Source organism: Chrysemys picta, chromosome 20 (assembly GCF_011386835.1).
Source record: "Chrysemys picta bellii isolate R12L10 chromosome 20, ASM1138683v2, whole genome shotgun sequence".
Taxonomy (NCBI): domain Eukaryota; kingdom Metazoa; phylum Chordata; order Testudines; family Emydidae; genus Chrysemys; species Chrysemys picta.
The window spans coordinates 4,482,184-4,497,610 of NC_088810.1; the positions used below are offsets into that span (position 1 = coordinate 4,482,184).

The 15,427-nt window shown below is 54.9% G+C and overlaps 1 protein-coding gene across 1 annotated transcript; it reads left to right on the forward strand.

Annotated features, from left to right (window-relative positions):
• Positions 1-3,082: 3,082 nt before the first annotated feature.
• On the forward strand, positions 3,083-13,536 carry LOC122172850 (uncharacterized). Its single transcript, XM_065574124.1, has 4 exons — positions 3,083-3,937; positions 10,029-10,122; positions 10,369-10,492; positions 11,486-13,536. The coding sequence occupies exons 1-4, from the start codon at positions 3,490-3,492 to the stop codon at positions 11,657-11,659; spliced, it is 840 nt and encodes a 279-aa protein (XP_065430196.1). The 5' UTR covers positions 3,083-3,489; the 3' UTR covers positions 11,660-13,536.
• The last annotated feature ends 1,891 nt before the right edge of the window (positions 13,537-15,427 follow it).

Here is a 15,427-nt window from a genome sequence, read left to right on the forward strand (position 1 = left end):
ACGGGCAGGGCCACCCAGAAGGAGGGGAAGTTGGCAGGATGCTGGTGCTGGGGTTTCTGAGAGAGCATCTCCCCCCAACCAGCTCCCATCTGCACCCACTTCTGCTTTCACATTCCTGTGCATGCCACTTCCCCAGGCTGTGAGTCACAAACCCTGGGGCTGCAGGGTCAGAGAGCCAGGCACTGCACCCCCCATCTGCAGGTCTATTGGTGAATGGAAATAGGGGGGAGGGAACTAGATGGTCTCTGGAGACTGGGGTGCTCCTCAGTCCCAACCTACAGCCACTTGCTATCCCCGCCCCCACAGCTCTGCTGATGCCCCTCAAGGCTGAGCAGGGTCCCGCCCCAGGGATAGGGATGGAGGCTGGGTCTCACGGGGCCAACCCCTGCCCCTACAGCCCTGGGCAGCGGGTCCCATCCCACCCTGCTCTGGGCAGGTGCATGGGCTGGTCAATGCTCACCTCACTGCACCAGCATCCGGGTGGGGTGGATGAGGCAACGGGCCGCACACAACCGGGCACGGGAAGACAAAACACAAATCTGTGGATTTTAAAAGCCAATGTCCGGATTCTTAGAGCAAATCTCACCATTTTTGGCCAATCTCAGGATTTTTAAAGGAAACCTCAGGATTTATCAGCGAATTTCAGGGAGGGGTTGGGGCTGTCATGATGTTCACATTAAATCTTGGGATTTTTTAGTGAATCCTAGAATCACAGACCCACAGGGTGAAAAGGGATCACAGGGGTCACCTAGTCCAACCGCTGCCAGGATGCAGGATTTGTTGTGTCTAACCCATCCCAGACAGATGCTGTCCAGCCTCCGCTCGAAACCCTCCAGTGAATGAGCTTCCACGATCTCCCTGGGTGTCTGGTCCATGGTCCGACTGCTCTCACAGCTGGGGAGTTTTCCCTGAGATTTAATCTCAATGGACTCTGCTGCAGTTTGAACCCTTTGCCCCTTGTCCTGCCCTCTGGGGCGAGAGACAACAGCTTTTCTCCAGCTTCTCTATGGCAGCCTTTCAAGGATTTGAAAATGGCAATCATGTCCCCCCCCTCCCCCAATCTCTTTACCACACTAACCAGCCCAGTTCCCTCAGGCTGTGCCCCTGGGGCTTCCATTCCATCTCTTCGATCATCTTTATCCCTCACCTCTGGATCCTTTCCAGTTTCTCTGCATCCTTTCTATACATTGGTGACCAGAACTGGACACAGTCCTCGAGCTGCGGCCTAGCCAGCGCCGAGTAGAGCGGTAGTGTCACCTCCCGTGACTTGCATGCTCTGCCTCTGTTCATGCAACCTGAAATTGCATTTGTTTTTTTGCAACAGCATCGCATTGCTGACTCATGTCATGGCTGTGATCCGCCACAACTCCCAGCTCCTTTTCAGCAGTGCTGCTGCCAAGCCAGTTCTTCCCCTTCCTATTTTTGTGCATTTGGTTTTACTTCCCCAAGTGGAGCATTCGTCCTCGATGAATTTCATTGTGTTGTCTACACCCAGTAGACGTGGGGATTTGAGGGGCACTGCGCTGCCAGCAGCCCCAGATCAGCCCCATGAAGAGCCCAGCAGCACCAATGATCCCCAAGGCAGATCTGTCCCCCCCAAACAGCCTTCACTCCTACACTTCTCACCCCCCCTGTCTATCTCTAGGTCTGTCCCAGCCGGACGCCCCAGCCATGGGCAGAGCCCTGCTGCCACAGCATGTCGCCGGGGAAAGGGAGTTCCCACCTCAGGGCCCCCTCTGGAGAGCAGGGGGTCCTGCCACGCTGAGGGTCCTGATCCTCGCCCTGCTCTGGAGGGGTAAGTAAGCAGCACCTGCAGCCCCAGTGCAGGGGGAAGGGCAGAACCTGCGCTAAACGGGGTCAGGTCTGTCCCAGAACTTGAAAGGGAGACTGGCCAGAGGGGGAGGGGAGCCAGTGCCCCAGTGTGGTGCTAGGGGGCACTGAGTGACAGGGAGCGGGCAGGGGGCTCGATGGATGGAGGAATTAAACTAAATGGAGTGAGAATTGGTCAAGGACCCAGGGCTGGGATCACATGGGGCTGTCAGTCGGGAGTGAGGGGCACTGATAGACCTCGAGGGGGGGTTGAGCTCAGGGCTGGGCTCATAGGCGGCTGTAGGTCAGGAGTGAGGCAGAGCTGCGGGGTGCAGCTCAGGGTTGGTCTCTGCTCTCTATGGGTCCCATTTCGATCCCTCCCCGTCCCCTGCAGGGTCCCTGTCCCAGCCACCTGGATTTACCCTGGTGGTGCCGCAGTCGGTGTCCGTGCAGGAAGGTCTCTGTGTTCTCATCCCCTGCAACTTCACGTACCCAGCCTCGTACGACACCAACAATCCCTCGGGCCAGCTATATGGACAATGGTTCAAGGAGCCTGCTACTGTGGGCCAGGATCCTCCTGTGGCCAGCAGTCTCTCCAGCGCTGGGGTGTCGCAGGAGACCCAGGGCCGGTTCCGGCTGACGGGGGATCCAGCACACGGCGATTGCTCCCTGCAAATCAATGATGCCCGACGGACGGATGCGGGGAGATATTTCCTTAACATCGAGAAAGGCATGTTAGATCACACTTACCGCTCCAATTCCGATGTCACTGCCCCTCCGCTCACGATCTCTGTGCCAGGTAAGAGCAGCCGCAGTCACCGCTTGTGAGGGATCCCCCCCAAACTCTGAACTCTGGGGTACAGATGTGGGGACCAGCAGGAAAGACCCCTTAAGCTTATATTCCACCAGCTTAGGTTAATAACTTCCCCAAGGCACAAATTCTTTCCCTTGTCCTTGGACGGTATTGCTGTCACCACCACGTGATTTATAGAAAAATTCAGGGCAGGGTCACTTGGAATCCCTATCCCCCCAAAATATCCCCCCCAAGGCCCTTCACCTCCTTTCCTCTGGAGCCTTCAAATAATATACCAACCAATTGGTTAGCAATGTGAGCACAGAGCAGACTCTCTGTCTTCAGGACACTGAAAATCAATCAGGTTCTTAAAAGAAGAACCTTATATATATATATATATACATAAAAGGAATCACACCTGCAAGATCAGTTTTGAAGGTAACTTCACAGGGTAAATAGAAGATTTCAAACACAGAGGATTCCCCTCTCGCTCAGCTTTCCAGTTACAAAAACAGGAATCAAACTACATCTGTAGCATAGGAAAATTCACAAGCTAAAACAAAAGATAACCAACGCCTTTCCCTGCCTCCTTACAATTTCTGTGGGTTTAGATCTATTCTTCCAGGTATATTTGCAGGAGATGTTGTACCTGCTTGGTCTCTCCCTCCGTCCAGAGAGGGAACAATGAAGAGAGAGCAACAAACAAATCCTCCCTCCACCCCCCCAGATTTGAAAGTATCTTCTTTCCTCATTGGTCCTTCTGGTCAGGTGCCAACTAGGTTATTTGAGATGATTAATCCCTTATAGGTAAGGCGATTTAGTACAGCTGCCAAAGAGGGATTTGATGCTACTACATACAGAAAGTTGTTACTCTTCCCTCTGTATTTATGACCCTGCTCATCAGCTCCCCTGAGCCAGCCAGTCCCTGCCCTGGGGCCGGATTGGACCCAGTGCCCCTAAAGGGCAAATGCCCCATGTCCCCGAGCGATTCTCTCTCCTCTCCTCGTGTCTCAGGGCTGATGGAGGAGCCAGAGATCCAGATCTCACCAGCACGGGGGCTGCCAGGGATGCTGGTGGCTGGGGAGCCAGTGACTATGACCTGTACGGCCCCTGGGCGCTGCTCCGGGACCCCTCCCCAAGTCACCTGGATGGGGCCGTTCAATGACACAGCCCAGAACGTCTCAGCCGAGCTGGCAAATGGCACCTGGGCCCACAGCTCCGTGTTCCGCTTCACACCCACCCTGGGAGATAATGGCAAAGAGCTCGTCTGCAACATCACCTACTACCCACCACAGGGACCTTCCACCAGGAGAACCATCCGGCTCCACGTCAGCTGTGAGTGACCCACCCCCCAACCCCTCAATGCCGGCCCCCAACTCCCTCTGCTGGGTTCCCACACATGGGCTCCGCAGCCCTGCCCTCCAGCCCCACCCCCAACTCAGCCCTTTGCTGGGATCCCCACCCCCTTGGGCTCCCCAGCCCTGCCCTCCAGCTCCTCCCCAATCTCTTCCCTTTGCTGGGATCCCCACCCTCTTGGGCTCCCCAGTCCTGCCCTCCAGCCCCTCCCACAACCCTGCCCTGTGCTGGGATCCCCACCCCGCACCATGCACCCTCAGCCAATTCTACTCCAGGCCCCTTCCCTCCACACCCTGCAGCCCCTTCTCCCTTCGGATCTTAACCCCTTCCTGCCCCCTTTGGCTATGGCTCCGATCTCTACCGCTGACCTGCCCTGCCCCCAGAATCCTTCTGTGCTGTGATCCACACCCCCCATTCCAATCCCTCTCGTTGGGATTTCGCCTGAGACCAGCCAACCCAGTTCCCTCTGAGATCCCCCCAGGCTGTTCCACCATGTCTCCTCCACCCCCTCCCCTTTCTGCTGGGATCGGTGGATGCTCTATATGGGGCAGAGTGTTAATAGGACCCAGTCACTGTCCGGCACTAAACACGCACCGGGCTCGGTGCCCAGAGACCTCGGCCTGCCCTGCCCCAGGGCAAACCCCCGTTAAATGGCCTGTGACCCTCGTGCTGCAGATCCAGGGCAGAGGAAAAATTAGCGGCCGCCTTTGATCAAATCAGGCATCAGTGTAAGGATGTTCCTTGTTCCCTTCAGCCGGAGGGAGTTTTAGAATTAACCCACCCCTCCAGTCGCCCGCCTGCATCTAAGTCCAGGCCCCAGCTTGACCCTGAACATCTACACAGACCTCGGAGGAAACGTCCGCGCTGCAATCAAAGACCCGCAGCCCGAGCTCCACGAGCCCGACCCAACAGACCCAGGCTCTGAGGCTCGGCGCCGCGGGGCTTTGAGGGCAGCGTGGATGGACCCTGCCAGGCCTGGCCAGCCAGTGTTAGCGTCCGGCTGTTCTACGTGTTACTTTTAGCTGCCCCTCTGGGCACACCCGGTCTGCAAAATATCCAGGCCTGTCCAGCTAAGCCAGAGGGAAAAAGGAGAGGGCTGGGGAGACAAAACGAGAGGAAGGGAAAGGACCTATAACGGGGGTGTCTGATGTCCCTGGTGGTGGCTGGGTCTGGGGTGAGGGTTGGGAGTGGTGTTATTTAGACCCCTGGGGAGGACATATTTGGGGAGCAGGACGCTGAATGATCAGGCACCCGGCAGACAGTGGTGCTGGTGACGCTCGCTCAAGTACCCTGGTGGAAGCAGCCCAGACCCTCGTTAGTGACTCTGACAATTAGGCCCAATTTTGACCAACAAGTTTTGGTCCTTTGGGTTTCCATTTCCCATGGTTCTGGTTCCCCAGCGTGGCCCTAAGCTGGCCCCTGGGTCTTGTGTCACTTCAGGGACTTTCCCATCCCCCAGCTGAGCTCACAGCGAGGGTCCATGTCTAGGCTCAGTGATGACTAGCGATCCCCCCGCCACTGCTGTCCAGCCTCCCTGATCCCCCCTGTCTGGTTTGTGTTACAAACCCGACCAGGCCCCCCAACACCACTGGGAACCTGATCACGGATGGACACCTCGGTGAGAGGCCGCGCTGCGAGCCCCAGGAATCAGCAAATGCCTCCTAGTCACCCTCTGCCCGTGCTCAGGGCCAGGTACCAGGCTAGGCTGGTTCATGCCCGGTGAGCAGAGCCCGAGGCAGCCACAGGACTGTTTGGAGGGTGTGGGGGGAGCAGGCCCAGTTCCCTCTGTGTCCAGACCCAGGGGTGGCATTAAGGTGGCGCTGGGCAGTGGGGACGAGATGGGTCAGGGACCAATCTCTGCGACAGAGACCTGCTGCCATGGAAAGTCACCAAGATTGTGCTCCAACCCCAGAGTTGGCTATGTCTCCACCCTGGGCAAGGGCTCCTCATGAAAACAGCCCCCGTTTCCCACCCCAGAGGTGGCTGAATCTCACTTCCTTGTCAGAGGATCTCTGGGGGGGCCTAACCTGCCTGCTCGTCTCCTCCAGTGCCACCCCATTGAAGGCTGAGCATGACATTATGTCTCTGGAGACCCAGGAGGGCGACTCCCTGAGTCTGGGCTGTGAGGCTTCGAGCAGACCGGAGGCCACCCTGAGCTGGGCCAAGAGGAACGAGTCCCTGAGCTCCGGCCAGGGAGGGGACGGGCACCTGGAGCTGCCGAATCTCAGCCGAGGGGACTCTGGGGAGTATCGGTGCTGGGCGAAGAATTCCTACGGGTCGGCCAGTCAGACCCTGCGTGTGCACATGCAGTGTAAGGTGCTAGGCGGCGCTGTGCTGCAGGGAATGTGGCAGGGGGTCAGTGGGGGGCGCTCTCCAATCTAATATGTTGCAGTGGGTATTTCAGCTCCAGTGAGCACTCTGGAAATCGCCGGCTCCAGAGCTAACAGAAACAACCTTCGGCTATTCCAATGTATCGCTAGGGGGCGGGGAGTGGGGCACGGGGACTTTCCACTCTAGAGGGTGCTGGCCCTGATTCCCCCCCCCACCCCGGGCAGGGACTGGCTGGCTCAGGGTGCGAGTTGCTTCTTGTTATTTCTGTTCCCAGATCCCGGCACCCTGGTGGCCAACGGTTCACAGCTCACAGCCTGGGAGGGCGTCTCCCTGGGGTTCCTCTCTACTCCCTCGCCAGCAGCCGCGGAGCTGGGCTGGGTGAGGGGGAGACGAGCTGTTGGGGGCACCCGCCCCATGGGGGTGAATCGGCTGTGGCTGGAGCTCCCCAACATGATGGCTGAGGACAGGGGGCTGTACAGGTGCTGGGCCTAGAATGAGAGCTCTGCCCAGGGGACGTTTCAGCTGCTCATTGTGTGTGAATCGGGTTAACCCACGGGACTCCCTGACACCAGGTGTGAGTGGTGTTAACCAGCGGGACTCCCTACCACTGGATTTCATTCTCTGAGTATTGTCGCTGTGTCTCCTGCTCTCCCCAGACAGCCCCCAGCCGGGGACTGGATTGAACTCATCCTGGCAGCGCCAGGGGTTCAGCATCAGCTGCATCTGCTCCCTGTGCTCCCACTCCCCTCCCCGGCACCAGTGGCAGGTGGACAGGGAGCCCCTGGCTGGGAACGGCTCACAGGGGACCCTGCAGTTCAGCTTGTGGGCCCAGGGGGCCGAGACTGTCAGAAAAGTGTAGGGGACAATTTCCTGGTGCAAGTGACAGAGGAACCAGCTAGGGGCAGAGCACTTCTTGACCTGCTGCTCACAAACCAGGAAGAATTAGTAGGGGAAGCAAAAGTGGATGGGAACCTGGTAGACAGTGACCATGAGATGGTCGAGTTCAGGATCCTGACACACAGAAGAAAGGAGAGCAGCAGAATACGGACCCTAGACTTCAGAAAAGCAGACTTTGACTCCCTCGGGGAACTGATGGGCAGGATCCCCTGGGAGAATAACTCGAAGGGGAAAGGAGTCCAGGAGTCCAGGAGAGCTGGCTGTATTTTAAAGAATCCTTATTGCGGTTGCAGGAACAAAACATCTCAATGTGTAGAAAGAATAGTAAATATGGCAGGTGACCAGCTTGGCTTAACAGTGAAATCCTTGCTGATCTTAAACACGAAAAAGAAGCAACAGAGGGTCCTGTGGCACCTTTAAGACTAACAGAAGTATTGGGAGCATAAGCTTTCGTGGGTAAGAACCTCACTTCTTCAGATGCAAGTAATGGTCCATTACTTAAGTGAGGTTCTTACCCACGAAAGCTTATGCTCCCAATACTTCTGTTAGTCTTAAAGGTGCCACAGGACCCTCAGTTGCTTTTTACAGATTCAGACTAACATGGTTACCCCTCTGATACTTGACAAAAAAGAAGCTTACAAGAAGCGGAAGATTGGACAAATGACCAGGGAGGAGTGTAAAAATATTGCTCACGCATGCAGGAGTGAAATCAGGAAGGCCAAATCACACCTGGAGTTGCAGGTACAAGAGATGTTAAGAGTATCAAGAAGGGTTTCTTCAGGTATGTTAGCAAGAAGAAGAAAGTCCAGGCAAGTGTGGGCCCCTTACTGAATGAGGGAGGCAACCTAGTGACAGAGGATGTGGAAAAAGCTAATGTACTCAATGCTTTTTTGCCTCTCTCTTCACGAACAAGGTCAGTTCCCAGATGGCTGCACTGGGCAGCACAGCATGGGGAGGAGGTGAGCAGTCCTCTGTGGAGAAAGAAGTGGTTTGGGACTATTTAGAAAAGCTGGATTAGCACAAGTCCATGGGGACAGATGTGCTGCATCCGAGGGAGCTAAAGGAGTTAGTGGATATAATTGCAGAGCCATTGGCCATTATCTTTGAAAACTCATGGCGATCGGGGGAGGTCCCGGATGACTGTAAAAAGGCTAATCTGGTGCCCATCTTTAAAAAAGGGAAGAAGGAGGATCCAGGGAACTACAGGCCAGTCAGCCTCACCTCAGTCCCTGGAAAAATCATGGAGCAGGTCCTCAAGGAATCAATTCTGAAGCACTTAGAGGAGAGGAAAGTGATCAGGAACAGTCAAAATGGATTCACCAAGGGCAAGTCATGCCTGAGTAACCTAATTGCCTTCTATGAGGAGAAAACTGACTCTGTGGATGAGGGGAAAGCAGTGGATGTGTTATTCCTTGACTTTAGCAAAGCTTTTGATACAGTCTCCCACAGTATTCTTGACAGCAAGTTAAAGAAGTCTGGGCTGGATAACTGGACTATAAGGTGAATAGAAAGGTGGCTAGATCGTCGGGCTCAACGGGTAGTGATCAATGGCTCCATGTCTAGTTGGCAGCCAGTATCAAGCGGAGTGCCCCAAAGGTCAGTCCTGGGGCCAGTTTTGTTCAATATCTTCATTAATGATCTGGAGGATGGCGTGGACTGCACCCTCAGCAAGTTTGCAGATGACACTAAATTGGGAGGAGTGGTAGATACACTGGAGAGTAGGGATAGGCTACAGAGGTACCTAGACAAATTAGAGGCTTGGGCAAAAAGAAATCTGATGAGGGTCAACAAGGAGAAGTGCAGAGTCAGGCACTTAAGACGGAAGAATCCCATGCACTGCTACAGACTAGGGACCGAATGGCTAGGCAACAGTTCCGCAAAAAAGGACCTAGGGGTTACAGTGGACAAGAAGCTGGATATGAGTCGACAGAGTGCACTTGTTGCCAAGAATGCTAACAGCATTTTGGTCTGTATAAGTAGGGGCATTGCCAGCAGATCAAGAGACATGATCGTTTCCCTCTATTCAATATTGGTGAGGCCTCATCTGGAGTACTGTGTCCATTTTGGGCCCCACACTACAAGAAGGATGTGGAAAGAGTCCAGAGAAGAGCAACAAAAATGATTAGGGGGCTGGAGCACATGACTGATGAGGAGAGGCTGAGGGAACTGGGATTATTTAGTCTGCAGAAGAGAAGAGTGAGGGGGGATTTAATAGCTGCTTTCAACTACCTGAAAGGGTGTTCCAAAGAGGATGGATCTAGACTATTCTCAGTGGTAGCAGATGACAGAACAAGGAGTAATTGTCTCAAAGTGCAGTGGGGGAGGTTTAGGTTGGATATTAGGGAAAAAATTCACTAGGAGGGTGGTGAAGCACTGGAATGGGTTCTCTAGGGAGGTGGTGGAATCTCCTTCCTTAGAGGTTTTTAAGGTCAGGTTTGACATAGTCCTGGCTGGGATGATTTAGTTTGGGATTAGTCCTGCTTTGAGCAGGGAGTGGGACTAGATGACCTCCTGAGGTCCCTTCCAACCCTGATATTCTATGATTCCATGATTCTGCCCTGATGTGGACTGGGAGTGGGGACAGGGGCCTCCCGATCTTCTGCCTCAGCTCCAACCCCCACGGGAGTTACGCCGCCCTGCACTTTGAACTCAGCCCCCTGCAGAGAGGTGAGACTTTTGTCTCCTGGATTCTGTCCCCAGCTCAGGGAGGAGAGTTGGGGGTGGGGAGTTGGGATCCAGGACTTCTAGATTCTATCCCCAGCTCTGGGACATGAGTGGGGGTCTGGGAGCCAGGACTCCTGGGTTCACTTGCAGCCATGCCCCGTGCTCTGTGTTTTTGCAGGTTCAAAGGATCCTGGCAACACGGTGATCATCGGGACGGCCTGTGGGCTGGCGGGCCTCATTGGCTTATTCCTTCTCGGGCTCTGTGTGATCAAGTAAGTCTGACGCCTCCCACCCTGACTCCCAACTGCCCCTCCCAGATCCCACTGAGATCCCCTGCCATTTCCCCTGAGGTATTCCAGCCCCCCCAGCCCCCAGTAAGATCTCCCCTCCCCTGACCAATCCCAGTCCCCTGCACTCTAGCCTCCGACACTGGTGTCACCCTTTTCTCCCTCCCCATGGGGCTATTCTACACCCTTCCCTGCAGGCTAATGCATCAGTCCCGATATGTTTCCTTGCAGACTGCGGGGCCGGGAGTCGGCGCCACCCAGCGCCGAGGCCGGGGAGACAGCTAATGGGAGCCAGGCGGAGCACACGGCCAACGAGGCCAGTGTGAGCTACAGTACCATCACCAGTATGCCCATGGTATGTACCTTGCGGGAGCAGGGGACCAAGCCCACCTGCCCTTCCCACCCCACCCCTTCTCTGCCCCCTCCACTTCTTCTTCTTCCCACCCCCTTAACGAATGCATGAATATATGCCAGTCTTTCACCAGGGCACCCGACCCGCACGTGTGCCCGGTGCAAGAAATGCATCCCTGCCACCAGCCTGGGCTCCCGGAACTGCATGGGATCGGCTCCTGCATGCAGAAATGCACCTCATCCCTCGGGTCTTGCTCAGAGGGGAGGACATGCAGCGAATGCATTCATGTGTATTCACAAAGTGCACGGACTAGATTGGGGCTGGAATGCTGCCAATCCCTGAGCATCTCCTGAATGCACGAGCTGGGCAAGAAATGCATTTCTGGAGCTGCCTGCTATGGTATTAGATACACATGATCAGACAATGCATGCAGGGTGCACCTTGTCTGTTGCAAATATATGCACCCTGCAGAAAATGCAATGAACGTATCAGCATTGTCTATGGAAACACGACATGCATAGGATCAAATCATGCATGCACAGTACATAAAAAGTACACAACCCCTTGCATATTGCTAATGCATGGCCAGTGCAGGGAAGGCAGAGAATGCATTAACTTAACCAGTGCTTGCCAAGTGCTCGGTTCATGAAATGCAGAAAATACATTTTCTGAACCTGTTCTGCCATGAGATGCATGAGATAAAATCCTTCATTCATAGTGCATGAAATGAACACACCCACATGCATGTTGCTAATGCATGGCCTGTGCAGGTGAGGCAGTGAAGGCATTAACTGATTTGGTGCTTGCATGGGATTGGTTCATGCATGCAGAGTGTGAAACACACCCAATCCCACGCATTTTGCTAGTACACGCCCGATACAGGAAATGCATTTGCATGGAGGGTGGGGGAAACGAGGCCTGGGGCAGCCCATGCAATCAGCTCAGCAGGGTGGATGCAAGTCTCTGCCTGGTGTCTCTGCCTTGCTTCTCACTCAGCATCACAAGACTCCAGCCGCCCGCCGGACCAAAGGTGACCAGGACAGGGCTGCCACAGCACAGGCCCCGGAGGAGCTGCACTACGCCTCCATCGAATTCTCCAAGCCGCAACGCAAAGCGGGGGAGCCTTCAGAGTCCCTAGGCATGGAATATTCCGAGGTCCGGCGGAAATAGCCCCCTCACGCCATGGGCCCAGGCTGGACGTCTCCGGCCCATCCAGTGCAGGGGGATCACAGTGTGAGGGAAGGGGGAAGGGGTTGGCCCAGGGCTGGACCTGCGACGTGGGAAACCTGGGTGCAAATCCCTGCTCTGGCCTGGACTCAACTAGGCCTTGGAGATGCTGGAGCACTGCATTGAGGGGAGGTATCCCAGAGTCCTCTGCAGCTGGGTCTCAAAGCCTGCCCCTTCCCAAACCCCACTGCCCCCGGAGGAAAGTGCCTCTCACCCCTCAGCCAGAGAGTCTCTCTTCTACCCTGCCTGAGCCCTCATCAACTTCTTTCACAGATGGACAGGATTTTCAAGCTCAGGGGCAGCAGCTGGTGGGAGTGGAGGGATGGGCTTGTGTTTAAGCTGCTGGCTGGATACTCTGAGTTCTAATCTCTGCTTCACTAGAAATGCTGTACGGTGAGGTTGGGAGAGGTTGCTGCATCTGTCTAGTCTCAGTTTCCTTACCCCAAAAATCAGCATAATAATGGTGCCCTGGGCTACTTACATTATAAACTCTTACGGGCAGGGATGGTCTCTCGCTGTGTCTGGGCAGCACCTGGCACAACAGGGCCCTGGTCTCTGTCTAGGTCAATCAGTGCCACATGATTATAACTTCGTAATAACAATGTTCTATTGAAGGTAACATGTTCACTCCAAAGCCAAAAACAGCCGACTGTGAAATTCCCTGTTTACAAACTGTTACTTGAAATAGATTTTCATGTGTCATTTTTTGTCACTGCTACTTTTTCAAAAAAGAGCCAATTACAAGTATGACTTATTTGTGTCCAGTAAAGAATCAGTTTTCACTTCTGTCTTTCCCCTGGAAGGCCCTGATCACAGCTGGTTTCTGGGCAGGGCCGGGCATAACACAGCCCTGATCCCAGCTGGGGCCAGGCCTGTCTCTCGCTGTGTCTGAGCAGCACCTGGGACAATAGGGCCCTTGTCATAAACATACAGCTAAGGGGAGCATAAAATCCATCCTTTACCTCCAAGGGGTTAAGAAGCTCAAATAACCTGGTTGGCACCTGACCAGAAGGACCAATGGGGAAGGAAGATACTTCCAAATCTGTGGGGGGAGGGAAGATTTTGTTTGTGCTCTTTGTGTCTGCTCTCTCGGGATGGAGAGGGACCAGGGCAGGAAAAAAACCTCTCCTAAAACCCTACCTGAAATAAGCATTAAAGGTTACAAAAATTGTAAGTAAAGCAAGGAAATGTGTTAGATTATCTTTTGTTGTAGCTTGTGAATTTTCCCTATGCTAGGATTACCATACGTCCAGATTTCCCCAGACATGTCCGGCTTTTTGGTGCTCAAATCCCCGTCCAGGTGAAATTTTCAAAAACCCGGACATGTCCAAGAAATAGGGAGGCATAAACCAGGGTCAGCCCGGCCCCAGCATGATCCGCTGGGTCCGCAGTGCAGCCCAGCCGCCCCGGCTACATTGTAGAGAGCTCGGGCATGGGAGGGAGGGCCACTGCTGCCCCCACAGGCCAGGCAGACCGCGCGCCCCAGCTGAGCCTGCAGGATCATGGGGAGGACGGGCCCAGCCAGCAGCTCGGGCTTCCCTTGCAGGCGGGGACCCCACCGCCACTGGGGGACCCTTCCTGTGGCCCCATCGCCCCACGTGTCTCAGAACTGGTGCTGCAGGAGCTGTTCCAGGTGTGACAGGCCGGGGAACGTGCTCGGCGGCGGTGGGGAGTGTGGTGTGTGCTGGGGCTGCAGGGACCCGCGCCTCACCAGTCGCCGCAGAGCCTCCGAAGCCCCCGCCAGGCAGAGGCTGCCAGGGGAGTGGGGGAGCAGGGCAGGCGGGGGGGGTGCAGAGGCTGCAGGGTGAGGAGGAGCAGGGCAGGTAGGGGCATAGAAGCTGCAGAGGCAGGGGGCTCAGGGGCAGGGCATGCGGGGGCGGTGGGGGGACAAGTGGGGAGCAGGGGTCACAGAGGCTGCAGGGGCGGGGGGGTGTGCAGGGGTTCCAGGGGGAGTGGGGAGCAGGGATCACAGAGGCTGCAGGGCAAGGGGGGTGCAGAGGCTGCAGGGCGAGTGGGAAGCAGGAGTCACAGAGGCTGCAGGGGTGGGGGGGTGCAGGGGCTGCAGGGTGAGTGGGGAGCAGGGAAGCACTTAGCAATCCCGAACCAAGATCAGAGCGGGAGGGAGGAGGGGGAATGCAGTGTGCTCAGAGGAGGGGGCAGAGTTGGGGCAGGGACTTTGGGGAAGGGGTTGGAATGCGGGTGGGAAGGGGCAGGGCTGGGGGCAGGGAAGGGGCAGAGTTTGGGCAGGGCCAGGGCCCCCATGGAGTGTCCTCTTTTTTCAGTGTTGAAATATGGTAACTCTACCCTATGCTAAGAGGGAGGTTTATTTCTGTTTTTTGTAACTTGCAGTTTTGACTAGAGGGGAATCCTCTGTATTTTCAATTTTATTACCCTGTAAAATTACCTTCCATCCTGATTTTACAGAGGTGCTTCTTTACTTTTTTCTTTATAATGAAGTTCTGCTTTTAAGAACCTGATTGGTTTTTAGTGTCCTAAAACCCAAGGGTCTGGTCTGTGCTCACCTTGTTTACCTTTTTGGTTGGTTTATTATTCTCAAGCCTCCCCAGGAAAGGGGGTGAAGGGATTTGGGGAGATATTTTGAGGACCAAGTGGTCCTTTTCCTGAGTCTTTGTCTTACTCACTTGGTGGTGGCAGCGATACCGTCCAAGGACAAGGAAGGATTTGAGCCTTGAGGAAGTTTTTAACCCAAGCTGGTAGAAATAAGCTTAGGGGGTCTTTCATGCGGGTTCCCAAATCTGTACCCCAGAATTCAGAGTGGGGAGGGAACCCTGACAGCCCTGATCCCAACTGGGGCAAGGCCTGTCTCTTGCTGTGTCTGGGCAGCACCCAACTGTCACGGACTCACAGGACTCATTCTCGCTAACAGTTAGACAGTTTTAAATCTGGTTCACGGTAATTTCGTATCCTTCTAATTTTTTAATCAAAATGTTGAGTGGTGCAAAGTGAAACTCCTTACGGACGGCGATGGATATTACATCACCGCCATTGCCTTTAGCAACAGTGTGAAAATCAGGACGGGGGACTAGTAAGGCCCTATGTGTGCGTGTGATTTGTATTGCAACAATGCTCTGGAAACCCTGGCCGAGCTCAGGGCCCCGTCATGCCTGGCTAACTGGCTAGCTGCTAGATTTTCAGAGGCAACTGTCACCAGGGGATAAGCAGTGAGCGCGTGTTTCCAGAGGGAACCCACAGAGAACTGTCCTTGGCCTAACATTCATTAATACCTTTTTCTACGGCCTTCAATACAATATAAAATCAGCCCTGATCCAGTTTGCAGATGACACACAGATGGGGGGAGTGGCAAATAATGACAAGGCCAGGTTACTGCCACAGAGCACTCCGGGTCGCTTGGTAAACTGGGCACAAGCAAACAATGTGTGTTTTAATAGGGCTAAATGTCAACATGTCCACCTAGGAACACAAGGTGTCAGCCGGACTTACAGGATGGGGGACGCTCTCCTGGGCAGCAGGGACTCTGACAACAATTCGGGGGTGATGCTGGGTAAGTAGCTGAACATGAGCTCCCGGTGCGATGCTGTGGCCAAAACAGCTGCGGCCGTCCTGGGTGCATCAACAGTGGGCTCTGGAGTCAGAGCAGGGAGGTGATTTTCCCTCTGGATGTGGCCCTGGTGCGACCGCTGCTGGGATCCCATGTCCTGTTCTGGTGCCCGCAGTTCCAGAAGGACGTTG

Bases quoted from the DNA above. Each gene is read 5' to 3' on its own strand.
- LOC122172850 (XM_065574124.1), top strand. From the start codon at position 3,490: ATGACCCTGCTCATCAGCTCCCCTGAGCCAGCCAGTCCCTGCCCTGGG. The intron at 3,938-10,028 runs GTGAGTGACCCA...GTGTTTTTGCAG, and splicing joins CATCCGGCTCCACGTCAGCT to GTTCAAAGGATCCTGGCAAC. The intron at 10,493-11,485 runs GTATGTACCTTG...CTTCTCACTCAG, and splicing joins CCATCACCAGTATGCCCATG to CATCACAAGACTCCAGCCGC.